This window comes from Crotalus tigris, unplaced genomic scaffold (assembly GCF_016545835.1).
Source record: "Crotalus tigris isolate CLP2741 ecotype Arizona unplaced genomic scaffold, ASM1654583v1 scf7180000024401.5802323, whole genome shotgun sequence".
NCBI lineage: Eukaryota > Metazoa > Chordata > Lepidosauria > Squamata > Viperidae > Crotalus > Crotalus tigris.
The window spans coordinates 5,535,687-5,553,882 of NW_024100569.1; the positions used below are offsets into that span (position 1 = coordinate 5,535,687).

Here is an 18,196-nt window from a genome sequence, read left to right on the forward strand (position 1 = left end):
TATTCTAAAATTGTGTTAATGTAATTACCCTACATGTAGTATGCTATATGTACTATTCCAATTAAAACTATTCCTTTGATCTTTTTTATTTTGCTTTAGGCTAGAACTGGAAATTCTTTATTTCTAGCATTTTAATAAACGTAGATAAAGGTATTATTTGCATTTACATTATTGCTTGCTTTCTTGCTTATTTATTTGTTTATTTAATATCAATAGAGGTCGAACTGGAAGGATCCGAGTCCTGTCTTTTAAAACCGGTGTAATTTCACTGTGTAAAGCACATCTGGAAGATAAATACAGATGTAAGTAATGCTTAGGGTTTTATATTTTCTGCCATTTATTATGAAGATAGATAAATAATAGCTCAAATTGTCTTTTCAAATTTTTTTAACAAAACTTAGAAGTTAAAATATATTATGCAGGTTGCACACCAAATGTTACCTAATGTGGTCTAGTTTAGTCCCAATGGAGATTATGGCCTTTACAGTTCACAAGTATCGAGTTGCAGAATGTTGCTGAATGACATGTGATAGGAATGAGCCAGGATCCAAAGAAAAATACACATGCACTAGATGGCTTAAATGTATTGATTGTGAGTCCCCATTTTTTAAAAAAATTCATTACAGTTATATCATGACATTGCTTCTAAAATGATTTTCTACTACGCATTTCTCTCCACTATTAAACTCAAAAGAGAAGTAACCTGAGCCTTCATCACCTCTTTCTTATCTATTATGATCTGTTTCTTCTTTAATTGTGGTTACTTTTTTAATGTAAGCCATCTAGAGTCAATAGAAGGAATGAAATGGTTTTTGTTATTCACGCAGATGGATTATACAATTATGCAATCCCATTTGTAAACCTCCAAAGCCTACAGAATCCTTGATGGGAACTTTCATCCCTGTATATCCCATATGATTAGTTTAACTCCTTCTTGGTTTTTTTTATTTTATTGTTTTTACTATTTTTATTAGCATATTTGTCAGCCCGTTTTGTTTACAAATGTTATTTTTCAGTCTTTTTTTTCTTTATTCTTTCTTCAACTCTTTTTTTTTAAACTCTGCATGACACCTTGACCTTTAGCTACAGGTATCCACTCCTAGTCTTGTATCCCAAGGATCTTATTTTGTTACTACTAGGACTGCAGGAGCAAGGTTAATCCCTCAGATGGGCAGAATTGATATTTCTTTGTCTTGGTGAAGGACACTGCCAGGCATTTACAAGAAACTCGCTTGTCCCAATTATTCATTTCATTTGCAAGCCAAGTTGCAAATTTTTCTTGAAGACCCACAAAATCTCATAGTATATCGAACATATCTTCTAATTATTTTCAGTATGTATCCCCTTTTAGTATTCTTACCTAAATGGTAAGCAAATTATAGTAAATCCAAAACATGTGCATTGATAACCTGACACACACAGATTTTCTAGAGCTTTGAAAATCTGCAGTTGTAGATTGAATACTAAAATTTGGTTAGGAATTATATTTATTTTAACAATTAAAGAGAAGCAAAATAAAACTAGGTGTAAAGCTCTTCTAACAATAGTTGTATATAATTTTTTTACCACAGCATGAAATATTAAAGCTGTAAAAGTAAAACCATATTTTTTCATTGCACTGAAATGTTTCTAACACCTTAAAAAATAAGAAAGATTATTCAGGTCATGTTTTTGCAACCGCATTAGTAATAAATATTTTAGGTCTTTTCAAAATTATCTTCCTTCTGTTACAGCTGTGCTATATAGTCACTTCAAAATACATGCAGTCTAACAATTTCATACTCAGTTGAATTTTACTTGTGACATTTCTAACAGTCCCTGGGGCTGATGCATCTTTGTAACAGAGTGCATCTTTTTTTTGGAAACACTGTATTTGCCATTTGACAAAGCTTCCTGGGAATTTTCACACCAGGATAAACAAAAGATTCAGAGTATAATGTAAGTCCCATACATTGTACTTGTCTAGATTATTGCTATAATTTAATAACATCATGTGCAATATACTCCAGTTTGACTGCATGAATTTCCCTCATATTTTTTTTCCATGTTTTCAGATCTGTTCAAGCAAGTAGCCAGTCCCACTGGATTCTGTGATCAACGTCGTCTGGGTCTCCTCCTACATGACTCTATCCAGATTCCAAGGCAGTTGGGAGAAGTTGCTTCTTTTGGTGGCAGTAATATTGAACCCAGCGTTAGGAGTTGTTTTCAGTTTGTAAGTATATCTTTTGCTTTTAAAAAGACTCAATATTTTAATAATATAGTCATACCTCAGCACTTGACTGCTTCGAAACTTGTCAAATTTGGTATTGGACACATTTTGAAACGGAAATCATGTCCTGGTGTCCTTGACATGGGAGGAAGAACTTGCTGATGTCGACTGCCTTATGACTCACTATTTCTTCCGGCTGAAATAGCTGGTTAAGTGATAAGTCACGTGGTTTTCTCGGTACCCGTCGGTTTTAGTATTTGGCACATCTTTCGGAACAAATTATAGACAAGGACCAAGGACACTGTGTAGATTTCAAGAGAAACAATTACAGTGAATATTATTATATTTTGATAAAATATGACTGTATTTGCTTTAACTCTTTCTTTGATTCACTGAAAATGCCATACTTAATTGACTCAAAAATTAATCAGACCAGTTTGAAAGTGTTGGTGGAACTAGATCCATCCCTTGTTAAGATTTATTTCTTCATCTATACAAAATGATATTTACCAGCAACAAATCATATTAAATTTAGATTGGAAAACAGCAAAAGTAAGATATGCATAGGTGTAAAAGGTTTGGTTTATGAAAATAGCCCATCCCAAACCTTGTGAAGCTTTGACTTTTCTGAAGCAAGGATCTGTCATTACCCTGAAGGCAATCATTGCATACTGTGGTCAAATAAAAAAGAGAGAGGAGGAAAGGTTGCAGCTTTAAAGAATGGAATTTCAGCTAAAAACCTTTCTTCCACATAACTACTATAAAAAAGGAAACGTGGCCTCTAGCCATCCTTTGGAAGCACCTAAAGTATGCATTTGAGCTCTTAGATTATATTCTTAAATTATATTCTTTTATTTGATGTAAAGGAGGTGATCTAAATTCTGGTTTTTCATTTCATGTCCATTGTCTCTTATGTGAATAATGTTACCCTCTAATGTGATTTGTTTACCTGGCAGAAAGAAACCATTATTAATAAAGCAAAGTAGATGGATTTGTAATGTCACAAAACATTAACAAAAGAAAAAGAAAAACAGTGAAAGCACATTTTATAATATTGTGTTATGAGCAAATGAAGCAGAAGTTTGTATTTTCTTAGCTAATACAGCAAATAGTGAATGTAGTACTGTAGTAATGGTAGTAAAGGTCAAAATAAATAGCTTAATAAGTGAAGAACCAGAATTAGCATTTTGAACAAGAATTGGGCTTGATTTACTCTTAGTCTTAATTTTCTTAAAATTTCAAAGGAGACAATAGATAAGTGATAAGTGCAAAGTATAGTGTAAAACAATAGCTATCTCTTCTTCTAAATTCCTGTTTCACCATTTGTGCATGATAAAAGCCTTGCTTGAATAAATCAGTGCATTTTCAAAAGCTATAAAGATCATGAATAGCCATTGAGATCCCATGACTATAGGCATCTGGGAGTTCACAAAATTTTATTGACCAGTTTTCTTGCTATTTGAGGTCCCCTTAATATGCTGTTTAAATTAACCCATTCTGTTGTATGTTGAAAAAAGTAACATTTAGGGTAGTTGTTTATAACTTTAAATTTTGTACATATAGTTTCTGTTTTGTTTTACTCAGGTTAAAATAAAGCTAATAAAGCTTATAGTAAATTAGCTTTCTAAATGTTAAATGTTTGTGTGACACTTTATCTTATTTCACAACTTTAAGCTGCAGACCATCTATAGATAAGTATCTGGGAAATATTTTTTTTATTATTTCAATTGTGCTTCCAGCAACCTCTTCTTTAAAGAACAAAGACCGGCTAGTAGTTGATATAAAGTATTCCTCTTTTCTCCTTTTGATGTATCAGTCATGTTTCATACTTTAGTTTATGACATTTTGACATTTTAGTTGGGAAAAGGATTAGTGGCAAAAAAGCAGCATAGCATTTTACTGATTCTGCTTAGTTATTGTCTAGGTAATTTAGAACCCAATAAGTTCTAGGAAATACATACTATATTTAAGAATTATAAGACAATAATTTCCAAAGCTGGAGTTTGTTAAACTGCTATGAGGAATCAATTTATGGAAGATCTATGGACTTTTCATAGTATATCAAGAGCAATCAATGAAAGGCATGAAGGGCAGTAGACTAGGACCTATAATATAGATAAGACATGATACGCATGTCATTATTTTGAGGATTTGGTCCCCTGAAGGCATTCTAGTAAGTTGCTTTTGATCTGTTCTTCATGATCAAGAGTCACTGGTTAGCTGTATGAATACCATTTATTAGTTTTAACTCATTCCAATCACACCTCTTTTTTTTTAGAAATGTACAGTGTTGTTCCTGACCTAAAGTAATTTGATTTGCATAGGCGAATTTTAGAATATAGTTCAAAATGTTTCTTAGTAGACTAGGAGAGATAACTGAAATAGTTTTTCAAGAGTTGCATTGACTACTACTACCCTGAGGAGGTTTTTTTGGGGGGGGGTGTCTTAGGAGGTTGGTCTGAATCCCTACTGAAGCAGGAGAAACCTTCAATATTCCACTTTTAATAAGCCCATACTCCCTTAAAACCACCTAATTTTAACTGTAAGAAAATTAATCTTAGATTATTTATTTGCTCCAAGGTATGTCTCTTCATTAGTTTTTTGTTGCTTTTATTTTTATAGCATCTTTTCCTGCTATGTTTAATAATATTTGTTTAGATGTTATCTTGAGGTAACATCTATTCTTTATATAGCTGCACAATCTTAAATAGCTATGCTCTGTATATTTGGATTGAAGGTTCCTGGTCATTAAGATGTTTTTTATTTCTTCTTTTGAAATTGCTATTTTAAGCATTCTGACTAACCCATACATGTTTTTTTACTGTGCTAACAGAAAAAGATGAAATAAAAATGTCCGTAATCTTTCTTTGAAATGTACATTGTTGAGAGTTCTGAGAATAGAAGCCTTGTTCTGTCAATAAGTATGAATTCACAACACTGATTTTTGTAATATTCTTTTCAGTGGCAGAAAAGTAACTTTTTTATCCAAAGTAATTAGGTACTTTTAGAACAAACTTTCAAAGATTGAAGATAAGGCTCTCTGCTCCATACTATGGATGTTACAAATATTGAAGAAGAAAATCAAAGAATTCATATGTAGTATAAACTTAGATTGTTTATATAATCTTGCTATTGACCCCAAAGCTGAAATTGAAAAAAAAAAACATGAGAAACTAAAATATGCAGATCAAGCTATACAAATTGCCACTGTGCTTCATATGTATTGACATTCAAGTAAATATTCTTCAAATCTGTTTGAATTCTTCAAAGCTGAAATAGACATTTTGATAAGTTTTACTTTTATTATTAGATTTTAGAATATAAGAAAAAAATATTGGATTGTTATATAACTTCATTGTGGAATAACCATATTTTTTTTTGTCACAGCTGCAAAGTAATATGTCAGTAAGGTGGTTGGAACACCTTCAGTTGCCTTTTGTATATATAAAGCCCTGAGCTACTGCTTGTGTGGATTTAGAGATTTTTAAAAAATTATAATAGGATCTCAGAGACCACTCAGCAACTATTTTTTCTGTATTGTTTGATACTGAAAAGCTTTTGTTAATATGGCTCTACATCTTCTTATAATATACTTAATTATTTTTATGAGGTAGAGATTGTACATCATTAGCACAGAGTGGTTAAGATCATAACTGCCCAGTGTATTAGCAATTAATGGTATTGAAATTCTTCAGAGAACTGGTAGGCTGCCCTTTGTTGGGTCTGTTTAATTGAAGGCTAGATAGCCATCTGTTTAGGATGTTTTAATTGGGATTCCTGCACTGAGCCCTTTCCAACAAGATGGCCTTCTGAAACCTTATGATTCAAAAAAGAACCTGCTGAAATTTGAATAACAGAATAGCAATTTTATTCACCTAGCAGATTGATTTATAAGTTAAAAAGGACTGCAGATGGGCAAATTAATGTTTTACCTTTTATTATTCTGCCAGCACTTTACTGCAGTATTGCAATACAGCATTCATATTTTTGACAGACGTGGAAAGTTGTAAGTTTAGTATGAAGTAGTTATCTAAACTAAAATATGCTATAAATACTAGTATCATAGCAATAAAAACAGATTTTATTGACCTGTCATACAGGACATCTCCTAGCTCACACAAGAAGAATCTCAAAAACTTAAAATATCTTCATTAAAAAGACAGAGTCTTTATCCCAATGCAAGCTCTTGCGAAAATTAGAGGGGAGTGAATTTAAACTATTAAGAATTAAAACTATTTTTACTAATTATTTTTAAAGAGTGAAAAGCTATAAAAATAGGAACAGCAATCCTAATTGTAGGTCAGAGATATTCCCATCTCTCTTTCTTTGTTCCATTTTTCCACACCTCTGTCCTAGCAATTGAGTAAATTTTCTCAAAATTGTAGATAGGAAAGAAGATTGAAGCACAATGGATATGTTATGAATACAATAAAAATTGAAAAAAGGAACTTAGAATTCCCTTGAGCCCTTCATCTGATCCCAAATGCTGATTTTGAATATTCCAACCTTAAAAAGGCATAAAGATTGAGAGAGACATTAACTTATCTGTTTCCAAACCAGAACTCATTTTGGGCTTTGTAGAACAAAATTTCATGAAAATGTTGGATCACAGCATCTACGCATATCCATGTCCTAAGGACCGTATCACTGTATTCTTAAAATTAGATGTATGAAAATGAAATTTATAAATGCATCTCAATAAAAACTCCAAATAATGGTCAAATTATTTATCAAAATGTATAGTCTTTTTTCCCCCTGACAATGCATCACTTTTCTCACATAGGCAAATAACAAACCTGAAATTGAAGCAGCTCTCTTTCTGGATTGGATGAGACTTGAGCCACAATCAATGGTTTGGCTTCCAGTTTTACATAGAGTGGCAGCTGCTGAAACTGCCAAACATCAGGCTAAGTGCAACATCTGTAAAGAATGTCCAATTATTGGATTCAGGTAAAATGCTAAATTAATTAACACTTTTAAAATTACCACTGGAGCTATAACGATCAAAGGTTATTCAGCATAGAAGCTTATATATGTAATAAACAGTTATAGCAAAGAATATCTCTGTAAGGGATAAGTTGTTTGTTTTTATCAAATGTATTTCTCTTTCTTAAGTGAACTAATGCAGGAAACATCCTGTAAATTTCTTCCACATTGAAAATCACAGTTTTGTCTTTTTTCAAATTAAGTGTTCAGAAATTGAGCGAACAAGTTTATAAATTTCTTGTTCATTTTGAAATTGCGTTTGGGCACATAAAAATATATGTTATGCAGGTAGTCCTCAACTTACAACCATAACATTAAGTTCAGAATTTCTGTTGCTAAATGAGACAGTTATGTGTGTTTCCCCCCCATTTTATGACCTTTCGTGCCATAGTTATTAAGTGAATCACTGCAGTTGTTAAATTAATAGCACGGTTGTTAAGTGAATCTGGCTTCTGTATTGACTTTGCTTTCCAGAAGGTCTCAAAAAATGATCAGGACCTCGGGATATGGCAACCATCATAAATATGAGTCAGTTGCCAAGCATCTGAATTTTGATCTCATGATCCTGGGGATGCTGCAACAGTCATAAGTGTGAAAAATGGCCACAAGTCACTTCTTTCAGTGCTATTATAACTTTGAACAGTCACTAAATGAATGGTTGTAAGTTGAGGACTACCTCTATACACAATTAAGCTACTTTTGAATAGTAACAGTACAAATGATACTGGCTCCATTGTTTTGAATGATGCCCAATTTATTACCTGATGAGGGTTTGTAGAATAGATGTAACATGTTCTCATATGCGTATATCCAGTAACATTTTTGAATCTGATTTTGAAATCAACTGCAACTTTTGACTTGTTAAAGCTATTTTCTTAAACATTTTGATTATTTCAAAGAATTGAATCCTTCTAACAGTGAAATCCTGCTATGACAAACAACATGTTTGATTAGTTGATAACCAGTCTATTATTGCTTTCAGGCAATCTTTGATATTTGAATGAAAAATATCTTTGTAGGCTATACATAATTCAAAAACCAAAAAATAAAAATGGTTTAAGAGTTTTCAGTTATTTTCCCCATCTTCTCAATTTTTGTAAATGTAAAATTATAGTTAATTTTGTGTTGCTGATGAAAATGGTATCATATGCAGTAATATGTGTAAGTCTTCAGACTTACACCTAAACACAAGTTTACTCATAAATCTGTAAATTGCATTTTTCCCCTTTTCTTTCAGATACAGAAGCTTAAAGCACTTTAACTACGATATCTGCCAAAGCTGCTTCTTTTCTGGCCGAGTTGCAAAAGGTCATAAGATGCACTACCCAATGGTGGAATATTGTACACCAGTAAGTAATGATCACAGTGATTGTAATATAGATAGCTGAATGAAGCACAGTACTTATATTTGTTTAGATAAATTAGTAAGGTTGATTAAGGAACCAGTTGTTTGAAAGCATTATGTCTTGTGTACAATCAAAATGGAATTCATAATAGTTCATTGTTACCTGTTAACCTTTCATATATATTTTTTGACATTATATACCGGTAAAGTTGAGATTCATTGCTAAAATTGATTTTAGGTATTGTTCAGTAAGATCTGAATATTTCCAAAATATATGTTTGCACCATAAAAGAATCCTCATCATATTAGGACAAAATTGTTTGCTCTGTCACTGGAGATTTTTAAGAAGAGGTTAGACAGTCACTTGTCTGAGATGATATAGGTCACAGGTCAGCAACCTGTGGTTCCGGAGCCGTATGCAGCTCTTTGAGCCTTCTCCTGTAGCTTCCAGCCTCTTCTGCCATTTGCAGAGAGAGACAGAGATAGAGAGAAGCACTTGCGCTTCCCTTCCCCCCCCCCGTGTGTGTGTGTGTGTGTGTAAAAAAGAGAGTAGCCTCACTCTGTTCGATGAGCTAACAAGCTTATTGGGCGGGGCTCCTCCAGGAAGCAGGAAGCAGAAAGGGGAGAAGAGAGTCAGCCTGTTGCAGAACAGCTTGAAGCCAGCTTGTCAAAGTGAGCAGAAGATCAGAGAGAGAGAGAGAAAGAGAGAGGAAGAGAAGAGAGGGATAAAGAGAGAGAGGAGATGGAGAGAGAGAAAGAGAGAGGGAGAGGAAAGAAAGGGGGAGAGAAGAGAGAGGGAGAGGAGAGAGAAAGAAAGAGGGAAAGGGGGGGAAGCACAAATGCCTCTCTCTCTCTCTCTCTCTCTCTCTCACACACACACACACACACACACACACACACTCAAGAGAGGGAGGGAGAAAGAGAGGGAGGGAGAAAGAGAGGGAGGGAGAGAGACAGACAGAAAGAGACACCCTTTTGACATCTAAAATGAAGATAACACTGCATATATCCTTTTTTACCTTTATGATACATACACACAGATGTTTTCTGAGGTTTTCGCGGGTGTTTGTATGCAGGTCTTTGGTTATTCGGGTTTTCTCCCGTGTAAAATTGGAAGTGTCTTGGCGACGTTTCGACGAAGTCCCATTCGTCATCTTCAGGCTGGTGTTTTCAGCTTTGTGCTTCGAGGAATAGTGGAAAAGAAACATCTTGACAGCATAGAGGAGACTTTAATCTCGGGAAACAAACAACACTTTCATGACTTAACAACCAAAGAGAAAGGGGAGGTGGGTGGTCATGTGGATGTAAGCAAGAAGGAACTATCCAGTGCTGTAAGTGAAGTAAGAATCAACTGGCTGGACCTGTTATGAGGTCTATGCGTAGAATGCAGGCGCGGCTAGGTTTATAAGCAGATCTCTTAACTGGCTGGCCTATACCCTGACGATGATGGCAGTTTCCTAGCCATTGAAAGCTTGGTTTTATTTATTAAACCGTGTTGTTTTATCTCCTGGTGTTCGCCTCTTTTATCTATATATATATATGTATGTATGTATGTATGTATGTATATATGTATGTATGTATGTATGTATGTTTGGGGGCTGGACTAGACCTCCAAGGCCCCTTCCAGCTCTATTCTATTCAAATTACTATCTAATTCTGCATGCAGTTGTTATAATTAATCCATCATATAATAGTTGTCATAATTGGTTAAATATGCTGGTTTTAGGAGAGATATCATTATTTAGAATGATTTCAGTGTTTGATATATATGTCAAACACTGGCAACATTCAGCCTGGATTCTGTATTTTAAAAAATGGCTTACAGTCATAACTTGTTCAAAAGCTGGTAACTTAAGACATGCTTCAGATGAAAAGAAGTTAAGAAGCATTTTAAACATTCCAATTTATACAGACATACCACAAAGGATGTACCTCATCTTATTAACTTTAGCTATAATCTTTCAAATACAGCCTAAAAATAAAAATCAGTAGAATGGGAGAAGTGGTGTATCCTTTTATGTTGTCTTCTCCAGTTAAGCTAACATAATGATAGTTCTGTTAAGCATATCCAAAAGAGGACGTGAAATAGACATGTTTGAACAACTATTCATTCTTACAATCTGGCAGAGAAAATTGTTAATTCTCCTAATGTTAATGTGCAGCTCCACTTTCTTCCATCCTGCAATTAGATGTTATTTCTACTTGCCTAGTAAAAAAAAGATGGTATTAAAAATTAATATGAGCTATAAATGGCATTTATTCTGTGTGTGTGTGCAGGTTGAATATAAAAACAATGTAGCGTATTGGTTAAGTTACTAGTCTCAGAGTGAAAAGACCCAGATTCTAGCCCTTTCTTAGGTACATGTTTTCTGAAATTCGTGTATTGTTAGCTAATTTAGAATTTGCAGGATGGATATCAAAGCAGAAGGACATTAAAAGGGGTGCTAGCACTGAAACAACCAAAACCACGTTCATGTAAACTGCCCCTATTAATTACTTACAGCACAAGGAGCGAGCCCCTCCTCCATCTGCCATGGTGAGCCTGCCTGGTTTTCATTCAGCAAGTTTTACAGCCTTGCCACCTCTCTTTCCCCTACAGTTTCAGAGCTGAGCTCCAGATCAAACTACTTTTAAAAAATCTATAAAAAGGGTAAACATTAAATTCAGGAAAACATAAAATTAGAATATAGCTAACTGATTTATATCAGTATAAACATTCTTAACTAACAAATAATTTTAATTGTTGCTGCATAGAACCTAGCCACGTGGTAGATTATACCAGGATTGGTGTCCACAAGCAACAAGGAAGCATAAAATTATCCTTGACTATTTATACAGTATATGTGAAATGAGGCTAATATAAATGTCTATGTAGTACAGGTACTGAAGGAGCACATGCTATTGTTTCTGTACATTCAGAGTCACAGGGGCATTGTCTCTCCAGTTAGAGAATTTTTCTGTATCTACATGGAGGGAAGTGTGTAGTGGGGTGCCCCAAGGTCTGTTCTGGGCCCAGTGCTCTTCAACATCTTCATTAACAATTTGGACGAGAGGATAGATGGGGAACTCATCAAATTTGCAGACGACCCCAAGCTGGCAGGAATAGCCAACACTCCAGAAGACAGGCTTAAGATACAGGAGGACCTGCACAGACTTGAACACTGGGCGCTATCTAACAAAATGAAATTCAATGGTGAAAAAAGGTTCTACATTTAGGCAAAAAAAAAAAAACAAATGTACAAGTATAGTATAGGTGATACCTTGCTCAATAATAGTAACTGTGAGAGGGATCTCGGAGTCCTAGTGGACAATCACTTAAATATGAGCCAGCAGTGTGCTGCAGCTGCCAAAAAAGCCAACACAATGCTAGGCTGCATTAACAGAGGGATAGAATCAAGATCACGTGAAGGATTAATACCACTTTACAATGCCTTGGTAAGGCCACACTTGGAATACTGTATCCACTTTTGGTCACCACGATGCAAAAAAGATGCTGAGACTCTTGAAAGAGTACAGAGAAGAGCAACAAAGATGATTAGGGGACCGGAAGCTAAAACATATAAGGAACGGTTGCTGGAATTCGGTATGTCTAGTTTAATGAAGAGAGGGATGGGGGGCACATGATAGCAGTGTTCCAATATCTCAGGAGCTGCCACAAAGAAGAGGGAGTCAAGCTATTTTCCAAAGCGCCTGAAGGCAGGATAAGAAGCAATGGATGGAAACTAATCAAGGAGAGAAGCAACCTAGAACTAAGGAGAAACTTCCTGACAATTAGAACAATTAACCAGTGGAGCAACCTGCCTTCAGAAGCAGCGAATGCTCCAATACTGGGAGTTTTTAAGAAGAGACTGGACAGCCATTTGTCCGAAATGGTATAGGGTTTCTTGCCTGAGCAGGGTGTTGGACTAGATGACCTCTAAGGTCACTTCCAAATTTATTATTATTACTATAACCATCAATGACAACTGAGGGAGAGCATGTCATAATGCTAGAATGAAGGGTCTCCAGCAGTTAGGTACTTTTAAGTTGAGTAATATTTCATGGGAAAAGCAGAGTATCTTTTGGGTTCACTGACAATAAAGGTTGGGGCCTTGGTTAGATCCAGTTGGCCCTGTGTTTTCTATACACTGTTTAACAAAAGCTTCGATGTGGTCATATCAGTGGTGGGATTCAGCCAGTTTGCACTACTTCAGCAGAACCGGTAGCTAATTTTTTGTTGCCCAGGCCCAGAATGGACTTCCGGAAGTCCATACAGAGAACCGGTTGTTCACATATTTGAATCCCCCACTGGGTCATATCCAATGCTGACTAGAAAACCTAGAGACAAACCCAAAATATTTAGTTGTCTCTGCTTTTTTTTTGTATATGTATTGAAAATGATCCCTCATAGTGGGATGAGACCAAGGGGAAAAAGAGATTGTTTGAGCCAATAACTGTATGTTCATGCACACTGAGGCCTCCACTTTCATGAGGCCTGACTCCAATCTCAGGGTGGAATTAGAACCCATTTTGGAACTTGAAAGACCAATCTTAAAAATTTGAACAAGTTCTAATAGTGCAATGTTGGGCACCATAAAGAAGTTGTGCTTTGAATAGTTTGAGTGCTGCAGGTATATAGTGGTCTATATACCTGCAGTTGTCTTGTGGAATTTGAAGATGGCATTTCAGCTCCGCTGTGTGTTTTGAGCAATATTTCCATCTGTTAGCAGAATGAAGGATTATTCTCAGATATTTGAAACAGGAACTTGCTCAATTTATCCTCCAGAAATAGCTCTTGGGTCTTTTGGCAAATTCTATGGTTTTGATTTTCAGATAATTTGAATACTAGATGGTCTTCTCTACTGTGCTATTCCTATTGCTCTAATGCTATTTTCAGGCCAACAGATATTTTTGAAAGTAGTGTTGCATCATGTGGATAAAGTAAAGCAGATATTTGTCTTGCAGCAAGTTTAAAGAGTGAAACTTGTGTTGAGGAATTGATATAAAAAATAAACAGGAATGGGGCCAATATCCATCTTCTGTACTAGACACTGATCAGAGATAGACCAGCTTTTCTCAAAACCATCTTGCTCCTCTGCAAGGCTATTTTCTTGTTCCAGCAAGTTTTTGTAGGTGTCTTGCGTAGATTTTACAGATTTTGTTGAGGAAGCTGATTGGTTTATAGCTGGTAGGATTAACCTTTTTCCTTTCTTTATAATACTGATTGTAGATCCCTAGTCTTTTGGCTCGGCCATGGGTATCTATGTAGGTAAAGAGTGAGGCCAGAGTGTGGCCCAGAAGTTCAAGTTGTTTTTAATGACCTGTAGAGGGATAAGGTCTTCTCTTGGGGCTTTTCATAATCTTGGTTGAATAGCAAGATTCTTGGCCACTGTCACTGGTGCCCACATTGGCAGATTTTCTAGAGTTTGCTTAGGACATAAACTTTCTGCAGAGGTGTCCATGTGTTTTTCCCAAAAGGGTGCTTCCCAGATCCCTGGGGGGGATGTGACAGTCCACCATGAAAAGACCATTGCTTTGAGAGTTTGGTGTGGTATGCCAGAATAGAGCTGAATCTTTGGATTCGACTCCTTAAATGAAAGAGTTGCTCAGTTTAGGATCACAAAGGACGTTGAGATAGAATTAGAATTAATAGAATTAATAATAAAGTTGGAATGGACCTTGGAGGTCATCGAATCCAATCTCCTGCTCAGGCAGGAAACCCTACACCATTTCGGACAAATGGCTGGCCATTCTCTTCTTAAAAACTTCCAGTATTGGAGCATTCACTGCTTCTGGAGGCAGGTTGTTCCACTGGTTAATTGTTCTAACTGTCAGGAAGTTTCTCCTTAGTTCTAGGTTGCTTCTCTCCTTGATTAGTTTCCATCCGTTGCGTCTTGTCCTGCCTTCAGGCGCTTTGGAAAATAGCTTGACTCCCTCTTCTTTGTGGCAGCTCCTGAGATATTGGAACACTGCTATCATGTATCCCCTCGTCCTTCTCTTCATTAAACTAGACATACCGAATTCCAGCAACCGTTCCTTATACGTTTTAGCCTCCAGTCCCTTAATCATCTTTGTTGCTCTTCTCTGTACTCTTTCAAGAGTCCCAACATCTTTTTTGCATCGTGGTGACCAAAAGTGGATACAGTATTCCAAGTGTGGCCTTACCAAGGCATTGTAAAGTGGTATTAATCCTTTACGTGATCTTGATTCTATCCCTCTGTTAATGCAGCCTAACACTGTGTTGGCTTTTTTGGCAACTGCAGCACACTGCTGGCTCATATTTAAGTGATTGTCCACTAGGGCTTTGAGATCCTCTCACAGTTACTATTGTTGAGCAAGGTACCATCTACACTATATAACCTGTACATATGGTTTTTCTTGCCTGAATGTAGAACCTTACTTTTTTCATCATTGAATTTCATTTTGTTAGATAGCGCTCAGTGTTCAAGTCTGTCCAGGTCCTCCTGTATCTTAAGCCTGTCTTATGGAGTGTTGGCTATTCCTGCCAGCTTGGTGTCATCCACAAATTTGATGAGTTCCCCATCTATCCCCTCATCCAAATTGTTGATGAAGATGTTGAAGAGCACTGGGCCCAGAACAGAGCCCTGAGGCACCCCACTACATACTTCCCTCCATGTAGATGCAGTTCCATTGAGGACCACATGCTGAGTACGTCCGGTCAACCAGCTATGAATGCATTCTGGTGGTGATGCTGTCTAACCCACATTTTTCTATCTTATCAAGTAGTAGGTTGTGATCTACTTTATCAAATGCCTTACTGAAGTCCAAGTAAATTATATCCACAGCATTCCTCTGATCCACTAATTTTGTCATTTGGTCAAAGAATGCAATAAGGTTTGTCTGGCATGATCTGTTTTTGACAAACCCATGTTGGCTTTTAGTAGTGATTTTGTTTGCCTCTAGGTGTTCGCTGATTTGTTGTTTGATTATCTTTTCCACAATCTTCCCAGGTATTGAGGTCAGGCTGATAGGTCTGTAATTTCCTGGATCCATTTTTTTTTTCCTTTTTTGAAGATGGGAACTACATCAGCTCTTTTCCAGTCCTCTGGTAGTTCCCCAGTGCTCCAAGATCTTTGAAAAATATAGTTCAGTGGTTTTGAGATCACATCTGCCAGTTCCTTGAGAACCTTGGGGTGTGATCCATCTGGTTCTGGCGATTTGAACTCGTCTAGGCTGGACAGGTGCTCACTTACCATTTTCTTATTTATCTTAACTTGTGTTTCTATACTGTTTTTTTATGGCACTATTTTTGATAGGTTGGTCTGTTTTTTCCCTTTGTGTAAAGACAGATGCAAAAAATGAGTTAAATAGTTCTGCTTTCTGCCTATTGTTTGTCACCTTCTTGCCATTTTCACCCACTAATGGACCAATCATTTCCTTCACTTTTTTCTTGTTTTTTACATACTGAAAGAAGCTTTTTTTGTTATTTTTGACTTTGGTCGCAAGCCTTAGTTCATTATGAGCTTTAGCTTTCCTCACTCATCTTTGCAGGCTCGGGCTATTTGTTGATATTCTAATTTAGTTATGTCCCCTTCTTTCCACTTTCTATACTTGTCCTTTTTATCTTTCAATTTATCAGAGAGTTCTTTATGCAGCCATGCTGGTTTCTTTTGAGAGTTGTTATTTTTCCTCTTTGTTGGTATTGTGCTAGACTGGGATTCTATTATCTCACTTTTCAAAATTTCCCAAGCTGCTTGAGTTGTTTTCCCCTGGAGGATTCTCATTCATGGAATCCTTCCCAAGCCCTCTCTAAGTTTATTGAAATTAGCTCTCTTGAAGTCCAAGACTCTAGTTTGACTGTGTTCTATTGCTTGTGCTTCCAGAATGTTGAATTCCAATATTGCATGATCACTTCCTCCCAAGGTTCCTATGGCTTCAACACCTTCTATCATTTCATCTCTGTTAGTGAGAATTAGGTCCAAAATGGCTAATCCCCTAGTTCCCTTCTCTACTTTTTGGAAGACAAAGTTGTCTGCTAGGTTTGTCAGGAATCTGTTTGATCTTCCACTTGGTGCAGAGTTTGTCTCCCAGTTGAAGTCAGGGTAGTTAAAATCCCCCATTACTATTGTGATTTGCTTCCTAGATACCTTAGTTAGCTGACTACCAAAAAGTTCATCTATTTCCTCTGTTTGGTTGGGTGGCCTATAGTATACACCTATGGCAATGTCATTTTTCCCCCTTTTATATTGACTCAAATGCATTCAAGACAGTTTTCGTCATTGTTGTGCTCTATTTCTGTAGAGATGTAGTTATTTCTTACAGAGAGAGCAACACCACCTCCTCTTTTATTTGGTCTGTTTCTTTTAAATGATTTAAATCCCTCTACCTGTGTGTTCTATTTGTGGGTTTCATCCCACCATGTTTCTGTAATGGTAACAATATCATATCTGCCCTCATTAACCTGAATTTCTAGTTCACCATTTGCTGTTCATACTCTGTATTGGTATATACACATTTGAGTCCTTTATGACTGACCCTGTGTTTACTTTTTATATAAAACCTGTGTGGTGCCTGAGTTCCCCTATCGTCTTACCACCTATTTGATTAGTGCACTTTGTGTGGCACTCGTTATTGAAGGCTTGATTTTGCTTGACAGCAAGGTTGATATTCTTGTCCATACACACACCTATGTTATATGCACTGATAGCCCTATAGTTTTTAGATTGCTGGGGACAGGGATGTTCTGTATCGATTAACTCACTGTCCCCACTGTTTAGCTTAAATATTTCTCCAGAAAATCTGTGAATTTATAGCTGAGTAACTCAGTCCCTTTCTTTGATGGATGCAAACTATCTCTTTTGTACATTTTTTCATTGGACCAGCTACTGACATTATGACTAATATATCCAAAGCCTTTCTCTTTACATCACTCCTTTAGCCACATACTGAATTGTGCTATACACTGGCCTTTTCCATTTTGCTCTTTATACTCTGGTAAAACCTCTGAAAAAATAAGCCTACAGCCTATTTTGCTAAGTTCCTGCCCCATGCTCTGGAAATCATTCTGCACAGAGAGTACATCTTTTTGGGACAGATCGTTAGTGCCAAGATGTACAATAGCCTCCACATCACAGATCTTGCTGGCATTCTTGATTATTTTAGAAATAAGCTTCTTGTCCCACTGGCAGTAGCACCTGGGAGACATCTGACCACTTCTGAAACCTCTGTGTCCTTTCCTAAATTTACATCCCTTATAATTGAATCACCAACCAGAAGGTGGCTTCTCTTTTTGGATGCCTTTCTGTTCTTGCATGACTGATGTGTAATACCTGATTGATTAATTAATTAATTAATATTAATGAGGTGTCCAGCAGACACTGGGTTTTACTTCAACAAAAGAGGGAAATAATTATCTTTTGGGATTAGAGCTGGAAATTTGTTAGATCACAAAAGTAAATAGAAATAGCTACATTATCTAAGCACCCTCTCTTCCATGTGTTGTTGAAAGAACAGACCAGAAGTCAGTCAGGTGACTTGGCACCAAAATATTCTCTCACCCTAGACTGTGAAGTTGAAAACATAGATTATGGTTCATACTATTCATTTCATTCTGCAATGGACTGATTCTGAATGGAAAGAAAGAAAGATGTGTTTCTTTCCTGCTGTTTGAAAATATCTACTGTAAATCTAATAAGCATAATAGAAGTCTGTTACAC

General features: G+C 36.2%; 1 protein-coding gene across 13 annotated transcripts in view; it reads left to right on the forward strand.

Moving 5' to 3' along the window:
• Positions 1 to 18,196, forward strand: part of DMD (dystrophin) — a 962,852-nt gene that overhangs the window by 910,651 nt on the left and 34,005 nt on the right. For all 13 annotated transcript variants that reach the window (XR_005555060.1, XM_039329649.1, XM_039329655.1 and 10 more), the window contains 4 exons: positions 217 to 302; positions 2,055 to 2,212; positions 6,993 to 7,159; positions 8,433 to 8,544. Coding sequence is in view for 12 of the 13 variants with exons in the window: in XM_039329649.1 (XP_039185583.1) it covers positions 217 to 302; positions 2,055 to 2,212; positions 6,993 to 7,159; positions 8,433 to 8,544 (523 nt within the window). In the remaining variant the exon portion in view is untranslated. The remainder of the gene's footprint in view (positions 1 to 216; positions 303 to 2,054; positions 2,213 to 6,992; positions 7,160 to 8,432; positions 8,545 to 18,196) is intronic.